At 41.7% G+C, this 16,023-nt stretch overlaps 1 protein-coding gene across 1 annotated transcript in view; it reads left to right on the top strand.

The window, feature by feature from the left end:
• LOC147888654 (grpE protein homolog 2, mitochondrial-like) overlaps positions 1–4,060 on the top strand; it is a 25,859-nt gene extending 21,799 nt beyond the window's left edge. The window contains exon 5 of the mRNA XM_087392759.1: positions 3,721–4,060. Within this exon, the coding sequence (XP_087248885.1) occupies positions 3,721–3,798 (78 nt within the window). The 3' untranslated portion in view covers positions 3,799–4,060. The remainder of the gene's footprint in view (positions 1–3,720) is intronic.
• Positions 4,061–16,023: the final 11,963 nt, after the last annotated feature.

The following is a 16,023-nucleotide window of genomic DNA, read 5'->3' as shown; positions in this document are numbered from 1 at the left end:
CGCACGCTGCTCGTCGCCATTGCAGAAACATCGTCGAAATTCTCTACTGCAAGTTCTTTGCGCCTGCTCTGTCTTTTCCTAATTCCTTCCAGGGCAAGCTTCTCCATACCTAGAGCTACCTTGTGCTGAAATCTGAGCAGCAATGGCTGCATATTGAAGGAGAAAACAGAGAAAAACCAGTCGACTTTGTTCAAGAAGGTGAAGGCGACCTGACGCATATTTTCGCCTCTTCTTCCCAGAGGATCTACTGTGGTATACCAGCTTTCTTTTGCCTCAGAAAGCCCTCTTTCTTTTGCTTTGAAGAGTGTGATATGAGCCCTCCAAGTTCAGCTCTCTAGTTTTGACAGTTTTGACATACTTGCCTCTCTCCTCCTTGCCACTTGCCCCCTCCTATGGCCCAGTGGCTGGGCCAGCTGGCCCTGCTTCCAGCTCAGCCTACAGCCTGCTTTGTGGCAGCCTGCAACATGTCAAAAAATCCTAAAAATTCAAACTTATCAGAATTGAAAGTTGACTTCACTGACGGGTTCTTGTCACTTGTCAGTTTGATTAACCTTAGCGAAGAGGTTTATTAGTATGTCGTCTTGTCTTGTATCTCCATGTCTCTTGGCTTGTGTCTTGGCTCACACCCAAGGCTCAGAGGCATTCTCTTAGATGGTTGCTAGGTCGGTCTGCGATCTATGCATTTGATTGGTCTTAGAAGTGGATACTCAGGTAGGTGTGGTTTTTGATGTCCCTCTTGAGAGGGCATCACTCTTGCGGGGCACTAATGCCCATAAACCCAAGCAAAGAGGTCCACTCTCAATTGCTAGATCTAGTCCTCATGACCTAATTGAATAGTAGGAAAACATTTTCATTCTTTTGCAAAACATACTATCTTAAATATTTTAAAATAAATAGAAATTTAAAGGATAAATTACCAAGCAAGTGGTTATAGCTTGAAGATGAGTGACATTCCCTCCTCCTTTCACTGTGTTATCTTTAACTGGAATGCTTCCTCATAAGCATTCAGGATGTGAGGAAATTCCTGACACATAGCTCTATCCATTAATTTTGCATCAGTGGATGGAAATCCCTTAAACTTAAGGAGATACTTCTTTTTGGCCTTTCCTCGTCTTCAAGTGGTGAAGTTGTGAAAGATGATCTGTTTTGAGAGCAAAAGTATCTCATTGTCTTCCACCTCATGTGGGTCTTCAAGACTTGGCTCTCGAGGTTGTTCTCCAACAAAGGGTTTGATCAAGCTGATGTGGAATTGCATTATGTATCTTCTAGTGGGATGGAAGGCTCAACCCAAGTGAGATGTGATTGATTACTTGCAACCCTTTGAATGGTTCACAATACTTCATGAGGAGAGCATTTGCAGATAAAACTTGGAATACAATTTTCTGATGCTCTCTCTGTTCTTCTTCATTCTTGCTGAAAATGAGAACATCATCAAAGAAGACTGCATGGTCTCTAAACAGCCATGCCCTCAAGCAATTAAAAGTGGTTGGGGCATTAGTAAGGCCAAATGGCATTACTAGATACTCATAAAGTCCACAAGTTGTTTGGAATGCTGTCTTATGAATATCCTCCGGCACAATACGGCGGACCTGATGGTAGCCACTCTTAAGATCTATGCGGCTGAATATTTGAGATTTCCTAGACGATCAAAGATATCATCTATTCGGGGGATTGAAAAGAGGTTTTTAATAGCCTGCTTGTTTAGGGCTCTATAATTTATATATATCTTGAAAGTTTTATCTTTCTTCTAAACCGAGTAAGCCATGAGAGCATACTTTTATACTATGGTCTACCCCCACTGTTGGGCGTTGATGAAGTCAGTGGGGATGTCATAGTAGCTAGTCCCTGCTATGCGTGATGGAGTTTATGGTTTTCAATCTTATGAGTGACTATCATGAGATTGAAACTGCACTATGTTGTGTTTTTAGAGGATGAGTTTGGGAATGTTCTTGGATTCATCTAGGTATAGCCTTTGGCTAGGAGTTCTTGAACTTGATTAAATATTTCATCCTGTTGGCCTTGGCTAACTCAATTTTGTGATCTTCCGGTCTTTCAGGAGAAAGATGACTAGGAAGTTCTTGAGAAAAACAACTTGAGGAAAATAACTTTCTTGCGTGATAGAATTTGAGTTTACTTCAATATCTTCCTTTATGCGTACAAAAATAAGGAAAGAACTTAATTACTGTGGAAGATTGTGGACGACTTACCAGAGGATTAGAGTTCCCTGATACTCCTGCTGAAATGCTAATATGTTGGAGGGTTAGAATGTTCTTCAAGCCATGGGTTGACTTGCGTATGCGAAGATATCCCAAGAATCACATCAGCACCTTGGATTGGAGCCACCATGAAAGATAAATGGTCTAGGTACCCTTAAAGGTGTACCCTTGACTTGCTGACGAGAGGGTACACCTTTCCTTGGCTGCTGCTGAAAGCCCCAAATGCTTCCTGGGCCTCTCGTCGGTCTTCATGTCTGTGCCAAGTTAGACTTTTTGAAGATGCTCATAGATGCATGTTAGAATGGAACTTGCAGAACTTGACAACTTGCTCAATTGAGAGTAACAACCAAGAGATATACACAATTTGGTATTTGCATTGCACTTGGGTTAAGGGGCTAATACAACCCTCGCCTCCCCCCCCTCCCCCCACTTTTTTTAGTCCAGGCTCTTGAAATGGAGATACAAAGACCAAGGTTCAATGCACCTTACAAACTTGGACTCAAACTCTTGAAATGGACATAGACAAAGGATTTATTTACAACTGCAGGATGAGTGCTCAGACTGGGCTATACACCTGATACTAGTGGGAACTGAACTCCATGGGCACCTCAATCCGCAAGGAAGATGCCTGCATAATCACAACTTCATCTCACATTAGTTGCATGCCCTAGATCTCTAGAAAAAGGGGAAATTTCAATGTGAAAAATGTACTGCAAATAAACAATTCTCAGAATCAAACTCCCCTTCCACTTATACTCCCTAGGTTATGCAATTGCAGCCTCTCTTGCCTGGATGGATGAGATCTTGGGGCTGGAGAGAGAAAAACGTAGAAAAAGTGATGCTGGGAGGAGACAGAAAGCCTTAGAGTGGAGTAATGGCATGGAGAGAGGGTGTTGTTGCTCCTCCCTGACGGGGGGAAGAGAAAGGTGTACTGCTGCTGCTCCAGAGGTGAAGAAAGGGGCGGATTTCTGAAGAGAGAGAAGCCTGAAACTGTAGAGAGTGAAAGTGGCTGCCGTAGAGAGAAGCCTGGCAGAGGAGAGAAAAGCCGCACTGCCAAGAGGGCCTGAGAGGAAGGCTGGCTGCAGCAAGATGGGGAAGGGAGGAGGGATGCTGTACCAAGGAGAGAGGAGGGACAGAAATGGGGCATGTGATTTTGTGTGAAATGAGGGAGGGGAGGCCCTTCTTATATAGGCCCACAGCACAAGTTGCCCAAGATAGCAAGTTTTTGGGGGACTGGGCTGGCCCAATTTGGCATCCAAAAACTCGCCTTTTTCAGCCCACGAAATGGGCTGAAAATTTTTTCATTCTTTTGCAAAAAATACTATCTTAAATATTTTAAATAAATATAAATTTAAAGGAAAAATTACCAAGCAAGTGGATATAGCTTGAAGATGAGTGACAAATCTCTGTGTGTATTGGAGGAAATGGCTTTTGATTATGTATTAGTGTGGCAGGTGCTTGCTAATGTGTGCTGATACATACTTTTTTTTTTTTGCATGTGCAGCCCGGATATAGGCTCAATGACAAGCTTATTAGGCCTGCAGAAGTTGGTGTCATTAAAAAGGCAGAAAAAGCAGAATAAGTTGCTTTTATAGAACGTAGTGGAAAAGATAACATGAGAGGGGGATAGATTGTGTACTAGAGTTTGGCATAGATCTTCTCTTGGCCTTGCATTGTGTGGCACATGAGAATTTACTCTGCGGCAGTAGTATAGGCACCTTTGCAAGTAGGCATTGACATAAGCTTTTAAATAAGGAGGATGATAGCCACTCTATTGGAGTTATCTAATTTTGTATGGAATATTGTAGTTCTCATAGTAACCATCTGATGACTCCATTTTGATACATCACATACGTAATTAGTGATATCTGAAAGACACATTTGGATGCTTTACTGCACATGTGTGCATGTGAGAGAGGGGTAGAGAGAGGGAAGAGGGAAAGAGGGGGGGAGGGTGCGGCGCCCTTTTGGGGGGGGGGGGGCGTTCCTTTGAGACTATAAATTGGAGAAAGCAGTGATACTGGCAATCACATTATTGAATGGGAGATTTAGTGCAGATTTTGTGAGCAAAACCGAATACAAAATTGCAATTTGAGTCCTGTTAGGTCCCTCTTATTGATTTGCCTGAGGGAGGAAGGTCAAATTGAGTGAGGAGTTTTGAAGAGTTACTGATCGTCTGACGTTGCATATCTGCTGCTCAAAATTTATGTGGTTCTGCATGTTTGCAATGACATCTGTTTTTATGTTTCGAGTGTGCACACCCCAACCACTAAATAGCCAAGCGAGCCTTATGGCATCTACCCTGTAGAGTATTTGCATGCAATACATACATGTTTGGCATTGATATACCAACATCTATCGTGTAGAGCATCTCCCACATAATTGTACTGATTGTAATCACATCTGTGTTTATGTTTCTAGTATGCACATCCTATAACCACTAAATAACCAAGCGAGCCTTATGGCATCTACCCTGTAGTGCTTGTCAGAGGTGGTTGCAGTTAGGTATTGCATGCAATACATCCATGTTTGGCAGTGGTATTACAAGTCCTACAAAGGAGCAATGAAACTCAAAGAAGAGGAGAAGGAAAAGAACAGAGTAAGGACAACAATAAAAACACCATAATTTTAGAAGCAGTGTACATGCATGTATGCTGGCATTATGTGTGATAAGAGAGAGAGAGAGAGAGAGAGAGAGAGAGAGAGAGAGGGATTTCAAACGAGGTCTTCAGAAGAGAACCATCTGGTTGACTCTATACAGAATTTCCAAACAGAATCACTCTGTAAGGGATCTGCTCACTTTAGGAAACTTGAAAACAGGCATGCATGTATTTTGGTATCCGCTTTCAATGCATGGGCAAGAGACAGTCAACTGTGGATGCTTAAAACTTGGTGCCCAGAGCCAAATAATTATATATACCTTTACATGAATAGGCCGTTGTCTTAAAGAATGTTGCATTCGCCGTTGGAAATACTGTTAAGACCTTGTCATGGGTTTGAGATCTCTTTCTCTCTCTTCCTTCTCCCCCCACCCCCGCAGCACCCCCATACATCCCATATCCCTCCTCCTCTCTCTCTCTCTCTCTCTCTCTCTCTCCCCCCCTTCTGCTCTTTTATCCCCTTTCTGTAATCTGCTCCTACCCCCTTTTCTACATTGGTATCAGAGCTAGGACCTTGGCACCTTTGCTTCCCCCTTTGCTCGTCATTCCGACCTTCGCACCTTTGCCCGTCATTCTGAACCCTAGATGCTACGCCATAGCCAACCGATAATGCTAAGGAACGACGCACAACCACCACGAAGTCCATCAACGACGGGCAAACTTTGAATTTCCAACAACGCCGCCTAAATCTGCAACGCACATAAGGAATTGCCGCCTGATGGCCAATGCCAATACAGCAAGTCACACGTCTAGGCTATCTAGCCCCACGTTACTTTTTGTCCTCTGTCGTCACAATTGTGAAGAACCGAATGGTAGCAGTAGGCCAACTCGTTGAAGCGAAACTAACATCCTGCTGCGGGCTGCCAGTTGTTCATCGGCTTGCTATCTTGGAGCCCTCAATTGGCTAACTGAAAGACTAGCTCCGAACATCCAAGATTGTTCACCCCGTCTCGACCAGTCCTTACCAATTGCGTGGCCCTTCCCGATCCGTCTCTGATCTTTGAAGCCAATCAATTCACGTGGTTGCATCGCCCAACTTGGGATTTTCGTGCCATCTTTTAAGGAACTTCAGAATAGATTAATTATTTCTTGGATTAGTTTTAACTTAAGTTTAGTAGGTGATTAGTTTTAACTTCGGGTTAGCTTAGGTTTAGTAGATTTGTTAGGTGAGGGATAGGTTAAGTTTTAGATTAAAAATTTCTAAATTTGGACGATTGTATATATTGTAGTCATAGAAAGGTATATATGTTAGTTTTAGAATTGGGTTAGATTAAGCTAACTAAGATTCTTAATAGTCCTAAAGGTCTTAGGTTAGTAATCCTAATTGTCTTAGGTGGTGGTAAGAAAGATAGCTTTTCATAGTTCCTTTTTAAGGCCTTTCACAGCCTCGTTGGGGCTCTATTTTGAAGCTTCTTCATCGACCTTTCTCTCGAGCTTCTCCATTGACATTTTTAGTGTTTCTACATAGTGTAATGGGTGCACATTACAATAGGTTTTATTGCTTATTTCTCTAAGTTGGCTTGCTTTCTTTGCCTTGTGTTCGCCTTCACTTGTGGAGGTAGTTGTGCTTGTTATAGATTGCATTTTCTTGTAGCCAGTCAACTACGTTTGGGCTTCAAGTCTCTTGTGATGATTCTGCATTGCACCCCAGTATGTCCATGTTGAGGAGTCCCTACTTGACAATGATACCATCAGCATGAGCAAATGCCTTTTACAATGAGTGCATCTACTGGTGGTACGGACCCAGTCCTTCTCTCTTGCGTCTTAGGATGTGCAGGCACAGTTTCTTGAGGGTTTTTCCTCCATGTTGCATGGTACATTTCTAGAATTGGGGCCGTAGGTTGGTTAACAAATCTCTCAATAAGGCAAGTAGCCTATGCATTAGGAAAAAAGGGAGCTCATTTTTGGGCCTTTTAGGACTTAGAAAAATAGGCTCTTGACTAATCAGAAGAGGACCAATGTAATGTTGGAAATATACCAAAAACCATGTAAAAATACAAACTAAGTCATATTCAAAATCTTTTTCTTTTATTATCCCTGACATACGTGATCTTCAAAAGATGATTTTCTGTGTAGAATTTGATGCTTTTGACATCGCCACCAGGGCATTCGGAGCGGGCTAAAACTCCCAAATCAACTTGGAAACATCGAAGATCGATGCTCGGAGGCTCGAAAAAGGAAAAAAATGCTCGGAATGGGAGATTTGTACTAAAAGTTCAGGCATGTCGTGAAAGGATTGACGATGCTCATAGGAGGAACTCATCGAAAGCACCCCAATCAAGAGAGATGGCTCCATCTACAAAGGTAGAAAGAGCCTCAGGTCCAACAAAGGGTTTGGTGATAATCCATAATAAGTTGTGTTGTCTCAATGCCATGATAATCCCCATAATAGGGAAAGTTGCTATGTTGCATTCATGGTTTGCATACACCCTTGGCCTTCGGTGTGAGGGCTCACATTCCTCAACCAATGATTGAGCCACCGAGCTCGTGGAAGTATTTGAGCCCAAGCATGTCAATAGGTACAAGAGCGGCTACATGGGATTGCATTTGAGCTTGAAAAGAACCCTGAATGCTTGAATGGCATGATCAGAAAGTTGTAGTAGCCCCATTTCCCAAGTTTCCCACAATATCGGGTAGCAAAGTGACATACACAAAGTCTTATAGGAACCTCGACCAAGAGAAAAGCCACATGCTGTAGTAGAAAAATATATGAAACAACATATTGGGCCATATGGACAACGAAAAGAGGGCAAATCAATGCTTTTAGTGTGGCAAGAAATGGAGCATAGGGAAGCATGCAAAATGCAAAATGTGGGGACAATTAAACTGAGCATGATTATTGAGCTATCTAATGATGAGCAGAAGCTGGTGGATGCTCTTGAGATCCTTAATGTGACTCATGAGGAGATATATGGAGCGCACAAGATAGTACACATTCCATATGCTAGAGTCGAGAGTGGTTCTGAGATTCCCTTTGATCTAGCTGGTACTACTTAACTTGGAGGGCATACCTGTGACACACACAAACTTAGCACAAGCAATGTATTGCATGTCGTATGCTTGGAGTCTCTTTTATTGAGCATCCTGATGTTTTACCATTCCATGCATGGAATGATGCTGATGGAAATGCCTCTGTGCATGAGAAGGCGCAATATTGGGATACTCAGCATGTACTTTATTCCATATCTTTTGATGCATTAATGTGTGCCAGGAGTGCCGAGATACTGAGACTGAAAGGTGACGTCAAGAGTAGGACTATTCATATGCTTGTGGATAGCGTCGAGTTCAAGTCGCTAATGGATAGCATATGATTAGCACACTATGTTGCCAAGATGCAAGAATTGGGCTCTCTCATGATTATGATTTTGTAGATGATCTCTTTGCATTGGACATGTGTCCAATTAACATTGTCTTGTGATGTGATTGGATGGAATCCTTGGGGGACTTTAGTGTCGACTTGAATGCTATGACTCTCCGCTTGCACGTAAGGGAAAACTAGTGGTATTATAGGGTTTGATAGCCCAAAAAATGCAGATAATTTCGACAAGGTAGAGAAGAAAGTGCCATTATGTTTTCCGTGCCAACAAAACAAAGTGGGCATCAAGTTGCATTACCCATTGCAAAGGGAAAATGACCCACATAACGATGGGCTTCATCATACGTTTGCCTTCTATAGATCTGGGATGGGACAACATCCATGTCGTGGTGGATAGACTGACAAAACAAGCCCATTTCATATTCACTAAGATTCGATACTTAGCATTACAGGTTGCTTGGTAGTTCATTGATCAGATGTTAAGCATCATGGATTCCCTCAGGAAATTGTCAATGATAAAGATGTGAACTTGGGTGATTTCTGGCAAGGAATTATTATAGCAGTGGGTATTTCACTCACTCCTAGCACTGCATACCATCGAGAGGATATTGGTTAGTCTGAAAGGGTGAACAAATGGGTAGAGGAATACCTGAGGCATTTCTGTCATGACACTCGGAGGTCACTGAATTTGGCCACAATAGCACTAAGCATCTCTCTATTGGCATGAGTCCATTTGAGGTAATGTATGGGTGCAAATTGGGAATTCCTTCCACAATTCCAAACGTAGCTATAAAAAACTAGCAAGCATGAAATGACTTGGAGAGGATGGAAGCTCTTCTAAAATTGGCTAAAAAGAATATGCAAGGTGCCCAACCCAAGCAGAATGAATATGCGGATGAACATAGGAGATACTTGGTTATGCTTCATTATATCAATGCAAAGCCTTGTCATTGGTACTATGGCCTCTACAGGATCATCCGCAAGATTGAGGAGGTAGCATCTTAATTGAGCTACTAAGCATCTCCAAGATCCACAATGTATTTCATGTATCTTTGCCGAAAACACATGCAGGCCATCATGCGCACATACTTCCAGAGCTGCTACCTATGGATGATGAGGGTCCTTTATGTCCTTGAGCACATTGTGGGTTTTAGAGATAGAGTACTCTGCAACAGGGTATATATCGAGCAGCTCATCAGATGGAAAGGACAACCTGAGGATGAACAATCATGGTAGCTGGAGAGCATTGTCTAGGAGTATCCCTAACTTTTTCCAGGCTGATCAATATCAATTTGCTATCTAAGCATCTTTGTGTGATAGCCGGGAACATGTAATTTTGAGGGCAAAATTCAATGGGAATGTATTGCTACACAAAACGAGCTATTTTAGTAGTACTCTAGTTAGAGTTCTTGGGAAATGTGGAGGCGTTATGTTGTTGAGAAACCATGCTCAAGATCATGTGATCATATGTGCATAGCACTAACCCAATAGAGTGCTATAAAGGAAAGGGTTAGATGCCCTAACCCTAACCCTAAAAGGATATGGCTCAGAAGACTATTATCAGAACTAGATTACTTTGATAAATCAAAGACAACAACAATATACTGTGATAATCAATCGGCTAAAGCATTGGCCAAGAATCTAGTATATCACTCCAAGACACATTGATGTCAAAGAGCACTTCATCAGAGAAAGTGCAACTCCTTGGTTGGTGATTTTGATCCTAACAAATACCTTAAAGTATCAAATAAACAATCACCAAGAATGTAGCCATAAGTCTTGACTTGTTTCAAGTGCTTTCATTGCAATAAAGAATCAATTGCCTTGAATTGTTCTCCTAGAGAAGAATTTTCCTGCATGACTTTCCCTTTTGCGATTTGTTTCACCCTCCTCAAAGATGAGACACTAGACTAATCAATCACATCTGCAGAACTCTTTTTCTCAATTCCTGTAGTAATCTATACAATTAGCTCAAAATGGTGTTACTTGGTGACATCACAATGTAGCATTGTGATAGCAAAGAAAATGTTGCAAACATCTTTACCAACTACTCGGTAAAGAGTTTTCGAGAAGCATCGAAAAGCTCTTGGTTTGACGCAAATGAAGGACATTCCCATTAAAGGGGTGTGATGGAATGTAATGCTCAGTCCTTCTTCGATTCCCCATAATCATCATCTTGAGGGAAGGCGTACTTCATGATGTTGATCTTGAGGGAAGGTGTTGAGAAACCATGCTCAACATCATGTGATCATATGTGCATAGCACTAACCCAATAGAGTGTTAAAAGGAAAGGGTTAGATACCCTAATCCTAACCCTAACCCTAAAAGGGTTTGTGTATATTCTACATTTTCAACTAAATCTAGTTTACAGTTAGTCATTTGTGGTGTGGTCTCTAGCTGTGCCCTCTCTCCTCATCTCCACTCTTCTCCTTGCCCCTCTTCATATTTTATCATATGTAAGGCTCCATCCACCACTCATTGTATCACTTTTAATGTGACATCTAATCCTATCTTCTATGATTCTTCCTCCTCATACTTGTTGCCTACATACTCTCTCTCTCTCTCTCTCTCTCTCTCTCTCTCTCTCTCCAATCCCATCTCTCTCCTCCTCCCCCTTCCTCTCTCTCCCTTCCAATCTTCTATCCCATTTCTCTATTAGTCCCTACCCCCTTTTCTATATAGAGATGTGGGGGGTGGGGGTGGGGGGGTTTGGGCTATTTGAATGTGGGAGATGTAACTGAGAGAACATAACAAGTCTAGGTTTTTTTTTCCCACATATCAAGCATTGTAAAAGATATCTATATAGCTAGCATTGGCACAAGCTAAAGGACCCCATAAGGCAGCATGCAACATATCTGTAATAGCCCTAGGTAGTCACCAGGATCAATGTGATTGAAGGCATGATATGTTGTGGATGTAACAAACTGTATGAGTGTAAAAGTTGTTGCTGTCTCAGCTTCTATTCATGAAATATGTGGCTGATGTATCTTTATAGTACTCGAGACCTTTCTTGAGTTTAAGAACGCCCACTAAGTTGGTGGTCAAAGACATCTTGTTAGGAAGGGCTAAGAAAATAATGATCTAAGTGATGTGTGTGAGACATAATGCCTCTTATGTGGTAGATGACCTTTTTTAATCATGTATTCGGTTGAATCTTGCATCTAGCCTTAGGATGATGCTATGGTTCTATGCTTGAATCTCATTCTCATTTGCTTCTCAAATAGGAATGATAGGCCATATATTTTTAACTGCATAACCCAGGCACTTCCAAAGAAACAAGAATATTGCAAACTGACCAAATTTCTAGGTTGGAATACCTTTCTTTGTAGCCACTCATATGGAGATGCGAGGTGAAGTATAATGAAGTAGAAATAGTGGTCAACATTGTATTTTGTCTCACAATTCGAGAAGTATTTGAGAGGGATAGCATGCACACAAGTGTAAATATATAAAACAAGAGAAGACAAAGTTATGTTCTCAGAAAAAAAGATTTAAACCATCCTTGATGGTGTGGCATTGCCATATAGTAAGCTAGTTTTTGTTATTGGCTCGTTGTACACATAAGTTGCCCTAGTTGAGCTTACTTGATGTCATGTGTTAAAAGTGATCATTGTTTATTTTAGAAATGGGGCTCTCTCTCTCTCTCTCTCTCTCTCTCTCTCTCTCTCTCTCTCTTCCCCTCCCCCCCTCTCTCAACATTCAATTTTATGTCCCTTTGCACCATTTGATTTTTTTACAATCCAATGGCTTTGTGAAAATGTCATCAACATGCTAGTTTGTGGTGCAAATAATAGGATCCATCCGTTGTGTTACAACCTCTTTTATAACGAAATGAAACCATGCATCTATGTTGTTTGTTCTTGCATGAAACATGTTATTTTTCTTGAACAAAGACAACTTTAGTTGTTACCTAACAGACTTGTTCTTTTCTTTTAAGTCAAATCTCTAACCATAGTAAACACACCTTGCTCTTTTTATCTAGCATGTTTTGTGAATGCAAATACAAACATCATTGTTGCATTTGTCTCTTGGTCTCTTTGTTTGCTTTCATGGCTTTTTTTAGTTGGTAGACAAAGGACACATACTAGAGGGGGAGGTAATGGATGGAAATAAGGCTATGGAGAGAGTCATTGCCATTGCACATGGATCATTAGAGGGGAGATAACTTTTAATAGACATGATTCATGGTGATTCTCTCTCTCTCTCTCTCTCTCTCTCTCTCTCTCTCACAGACACACACACACACACATACACACACACACACTTCCTACCCCTTCTTACCCCCCCTATTTCACCTATTCATCCCCTCTACTAACTATTCTCCTTTTTCTTTTGCATCCACTTAATTTCTTAATTTTCATTTTTCCCCTAGATTTCTCATTTCTTTTCCTTTTATTAACCCTTAATTTCATCCTTTTTAATTATAATTTATCTTAATGTCCCTAAATTTTATCTTATATTTTCCCTAATCTCCCCTTAGATTCCCTTAAAATTTCCCTTAATCTTTTTCTATATTTTCCCTTAACTTCCCTAATTTCTTTTCCCTCAAATTCCCTTATTTTCCCCTTAATTCGTCTCTAATTTTCTCCGTATTGTTTCCTCAATCTCCCTTATTTTTCCTAATTTCTTTCTATGCTCTCTCTCTCTCTCTCTCTGTCTCTGTCTCTCTCTCTCTCTCTCTCTCTCTCTCTCCCCCCCTCCTTCTCTCTACATCCATCTCTCTCTCTCTCTCTCTCTCTCTCTCTCTCTCTCTCTCTCTCTCTCTCTCTTTCTCTCTCACTTTCTCTCTCTACCATCTCTTTATTTCTCTCAAAACCCCCTCTTTCTGTTTCTCCAAAACCCCCCTTATTTTACCTATTCATCCTCTCTACTAAGTATTATTCCTAATCTTTGCTAATTAAATTTCTTCAGTCTCTATCTACCCCCCTCCCCCCTTTTTTATCCTTTATTATTACTCATTCGTCTCACTAGCCAACTCCCCATCTTCCCAACTCTCCCTTCCCCTACTACCCTTCTCCCCTAACTATAAAATGCCTAACTACCAACTACTTCTACCCATTGCAATACCCTCTGTCCTTGCTCTCTACTCCCCTATGATTTACTACATTGTCCCTCCACTCTCTGCTATGCACTGACTGCCATTCCCTGCTGTCCACTCCATCCCCTGCTATGATTGTTGTCCATTCCCCACTGTATGCTGTCCTTCTAGTCGATTCTATATAGATCTCTCTCTATATATATCCCCCCCCTCCTTTTTTTAATATCTCTCTCCTCCCAATGTTTCGTCCCACTACTTCAATTTATTTCCTCTCCCTACGCTACCTTTTCATCCTCTCTCCCTTTCCCCCTCCACCTTATTTCTCCCTCCCCTCCTTAAAAAAATTAAATTACCGTTTATATTCCCCTCTTCTCTATTGGTCTTTTTTTCCTCCTTTATCCTTGCTTTTTCCTCTTATTTTTCCACTTATTGGATCCCCTTATTTTCTCCCCCCACCGCTACATTCAAATTCCCTCACCATACTTGCTTATTTCTCTCTCTTCTTCTTCACATTTTTAATTTTAAAACCTTAAGTTTTCATTACCCCTTCATCCTAACCGTACTTAGATCCTCTTCCTATCTTTATCTTTAGTCCACTTTAGTTGTCAAGGCTTTTAGCCTCTTGATGCCTTTCATTAAATTTGTATTACCTATTATTTACACAAATCTTGTTATTAATCCTGTTCTTGTGTTTGCAGAAGTACTCTTGGGGATACTACACTTCAGTCCAAGTCACTCAACAACCCTCTCCTAACACCCTCTCCCGCGTCTCAAAGTGGTACTCTCATGTTTCTAGAAACCCGAGTTCTTTTTGTTCATTAGAATGCATGATCTCGAAAAAATGCACCATTCGTTAAAATGCTTTCCCTTAATGGTTGGATTAAGCTTCGTAAATTCTTGCAAAGTAAAAGTGATGGCACCCTTGTCGGGCTTGAAAAAGTTGCCTCAAACCTAGCCACCACTATCAATCTCAACGACACTAAGGCTTTGAATGAATACCATACCATCATCCCCCACCTCGCCAACTACATCCTTGTTCTCAACGGTGCCTTTTCCCTCCCCCTCTCAGTTGGGTTAGCCCCTTTAAATAGTAGTTTTCATAGCTTTATTAACCTTGAACTTTTATCCCCTAAAGACAAGGCTTCTTTTGAATCCCTCTCTCAGTCCCTCTCGCAAACAACCACCAAAGCCCCTTGACAATAGAGAGCTCAAAAATTTCACTTTTTGTGTGTCCCTTCTTCCTCTTAGACATAGAAATGAAGTTTTTGGTTGTTGATTATAAGATTTTGTGTCTTGATAACTTGAGCTCTCTTGCACCCTTTTCCATTCATTTGCTTGCCTTCATTTGTAACGTCATCAAAAGAGGTGGATCAATGCAAACAAGATGCCTACTAGGGGCGTGAACATCTTAACTTAAATTACTTCTTCAACTCCAACTTCCTCCTAAGCTCTATTGACCATTCTAAATGTGGCCTCACCAAGGAGGTGTCCTTTTGCTCAAAAGGTGCCACTCGTAATGATGCTAGCTCTTTAAACAAAGATGTGATAAAACGATTATGTCAAGAATTGTTGGGACATCTTCAGGCCTTACATAAAGTGTACCTATCTCATAAAAAAGATGATCATGTCCTGCAAATACTCTATCCTCTGGTTTGATCATGTTGTATGTTATATACTCAACCATCTGGATATCTTTTTCCCTATATGCATGGGAGTCCTTCTAGATTCAGATGGGTGGTAGAGTCAATAAACACTTTTTCTCTACTCTTGGCCCTAGACACAGTAGAGAGAGTGTATCCCAGCTTATTAACTCACATGGGGTTTTACAGACAGAGCCTGATGTTGTCTTACGCATAGCTTCAGATTTCTATGCCAGCCTCTTTGGGCTGAGACTTCCCATCAGAAGGGAAGAGGAGCTTGTTGATAGTGAGTTGGCAGATGACACAGCAGTTTACTTGAATGCCACTCCACAGACGCTCACTTCTTTTAGGACAGCATTGGATTTATTTTGCTTCACGACAGGGGCACAGATAAATTGGCATAAATCCAATGGCTTTTGGATCAGCGATGAGGACACTCCAGTTTGGGGGCTTGACATAGGATTCACTTGGGTTCAAAGAGGTGAGCCTATCAGGTATTTGGGCTGCCAGGTCGGCTTGGATATTTCTACCACGCAGCAGTTTGCTCCCGTTTTGGAGAGCATCAGAAGGAAGCTTCTTTTTTGGAGCTCAGCCAAGCTGGATCTTGCCTCTAGAGTTGTGGTGATCAACCAGGTCCTCTTGGCCATGGCCTGGTTTGTTTGTTCATGTTGGTACTGCTCTAGGGATTGCATCATTCAGCTCAAAAGACCGATCAGAAACTTTCTCTGGAGTGGGCTTGATGGCACAGCAGATGCCTTAGCCAGGGTGGCTTGGGAGACCCTCATCCTCCCTACATAGGAAGGGGGTCTTAATATTATTGATCCAGATTTACAATGCAGAGCTTTACTTTGCAAGATGGTGGTGCGGGGACTTATGCTAGGGCAGGGACCGTGGAAGGACTTTCTTATCAGCAGCATACAGAGGTGCACACCTTCTTTAGGAGGAGACTGGATGAGTAGTGTTAGGTGGATCTTCACCATAGCACACCTTAGATCACCTTCGTCCCCTCTCATGGTTGCCATTCTGAAAGCTTGGGCCAGTTTCAGAAGCACTCTTCGGAGGATTCCTCCTTCCTCTCGGGAGGATCATGGCATACCACTGGGTGCCTCACTTTACATGCAGTGGTCCAGGTGGGAGAGGGGACTTGCATCTT

This window comes from Dipteris shenzhenensis, chromosome 21, assembly GCF_047967505.1.
Source record: "Dipteris shenzhenensis isolate YYH24624 ecotype China chromosome 21, Dip_SZ_1.0, whole genome shotgun sequence".
Classification (NCBI taxonomy): Eukaryota; Viridiplantae; Streptophyta; class Polypodiopsida; order Gleicheniales; family Dipteridaceae; genus Dipteris; species Dipteris shenzhenensis.
The sequence above is the reverse complement of the archived record's forward strand: the minus strand, read 5'-3'. Positions and strand labels throughout refer to the sequence as shown.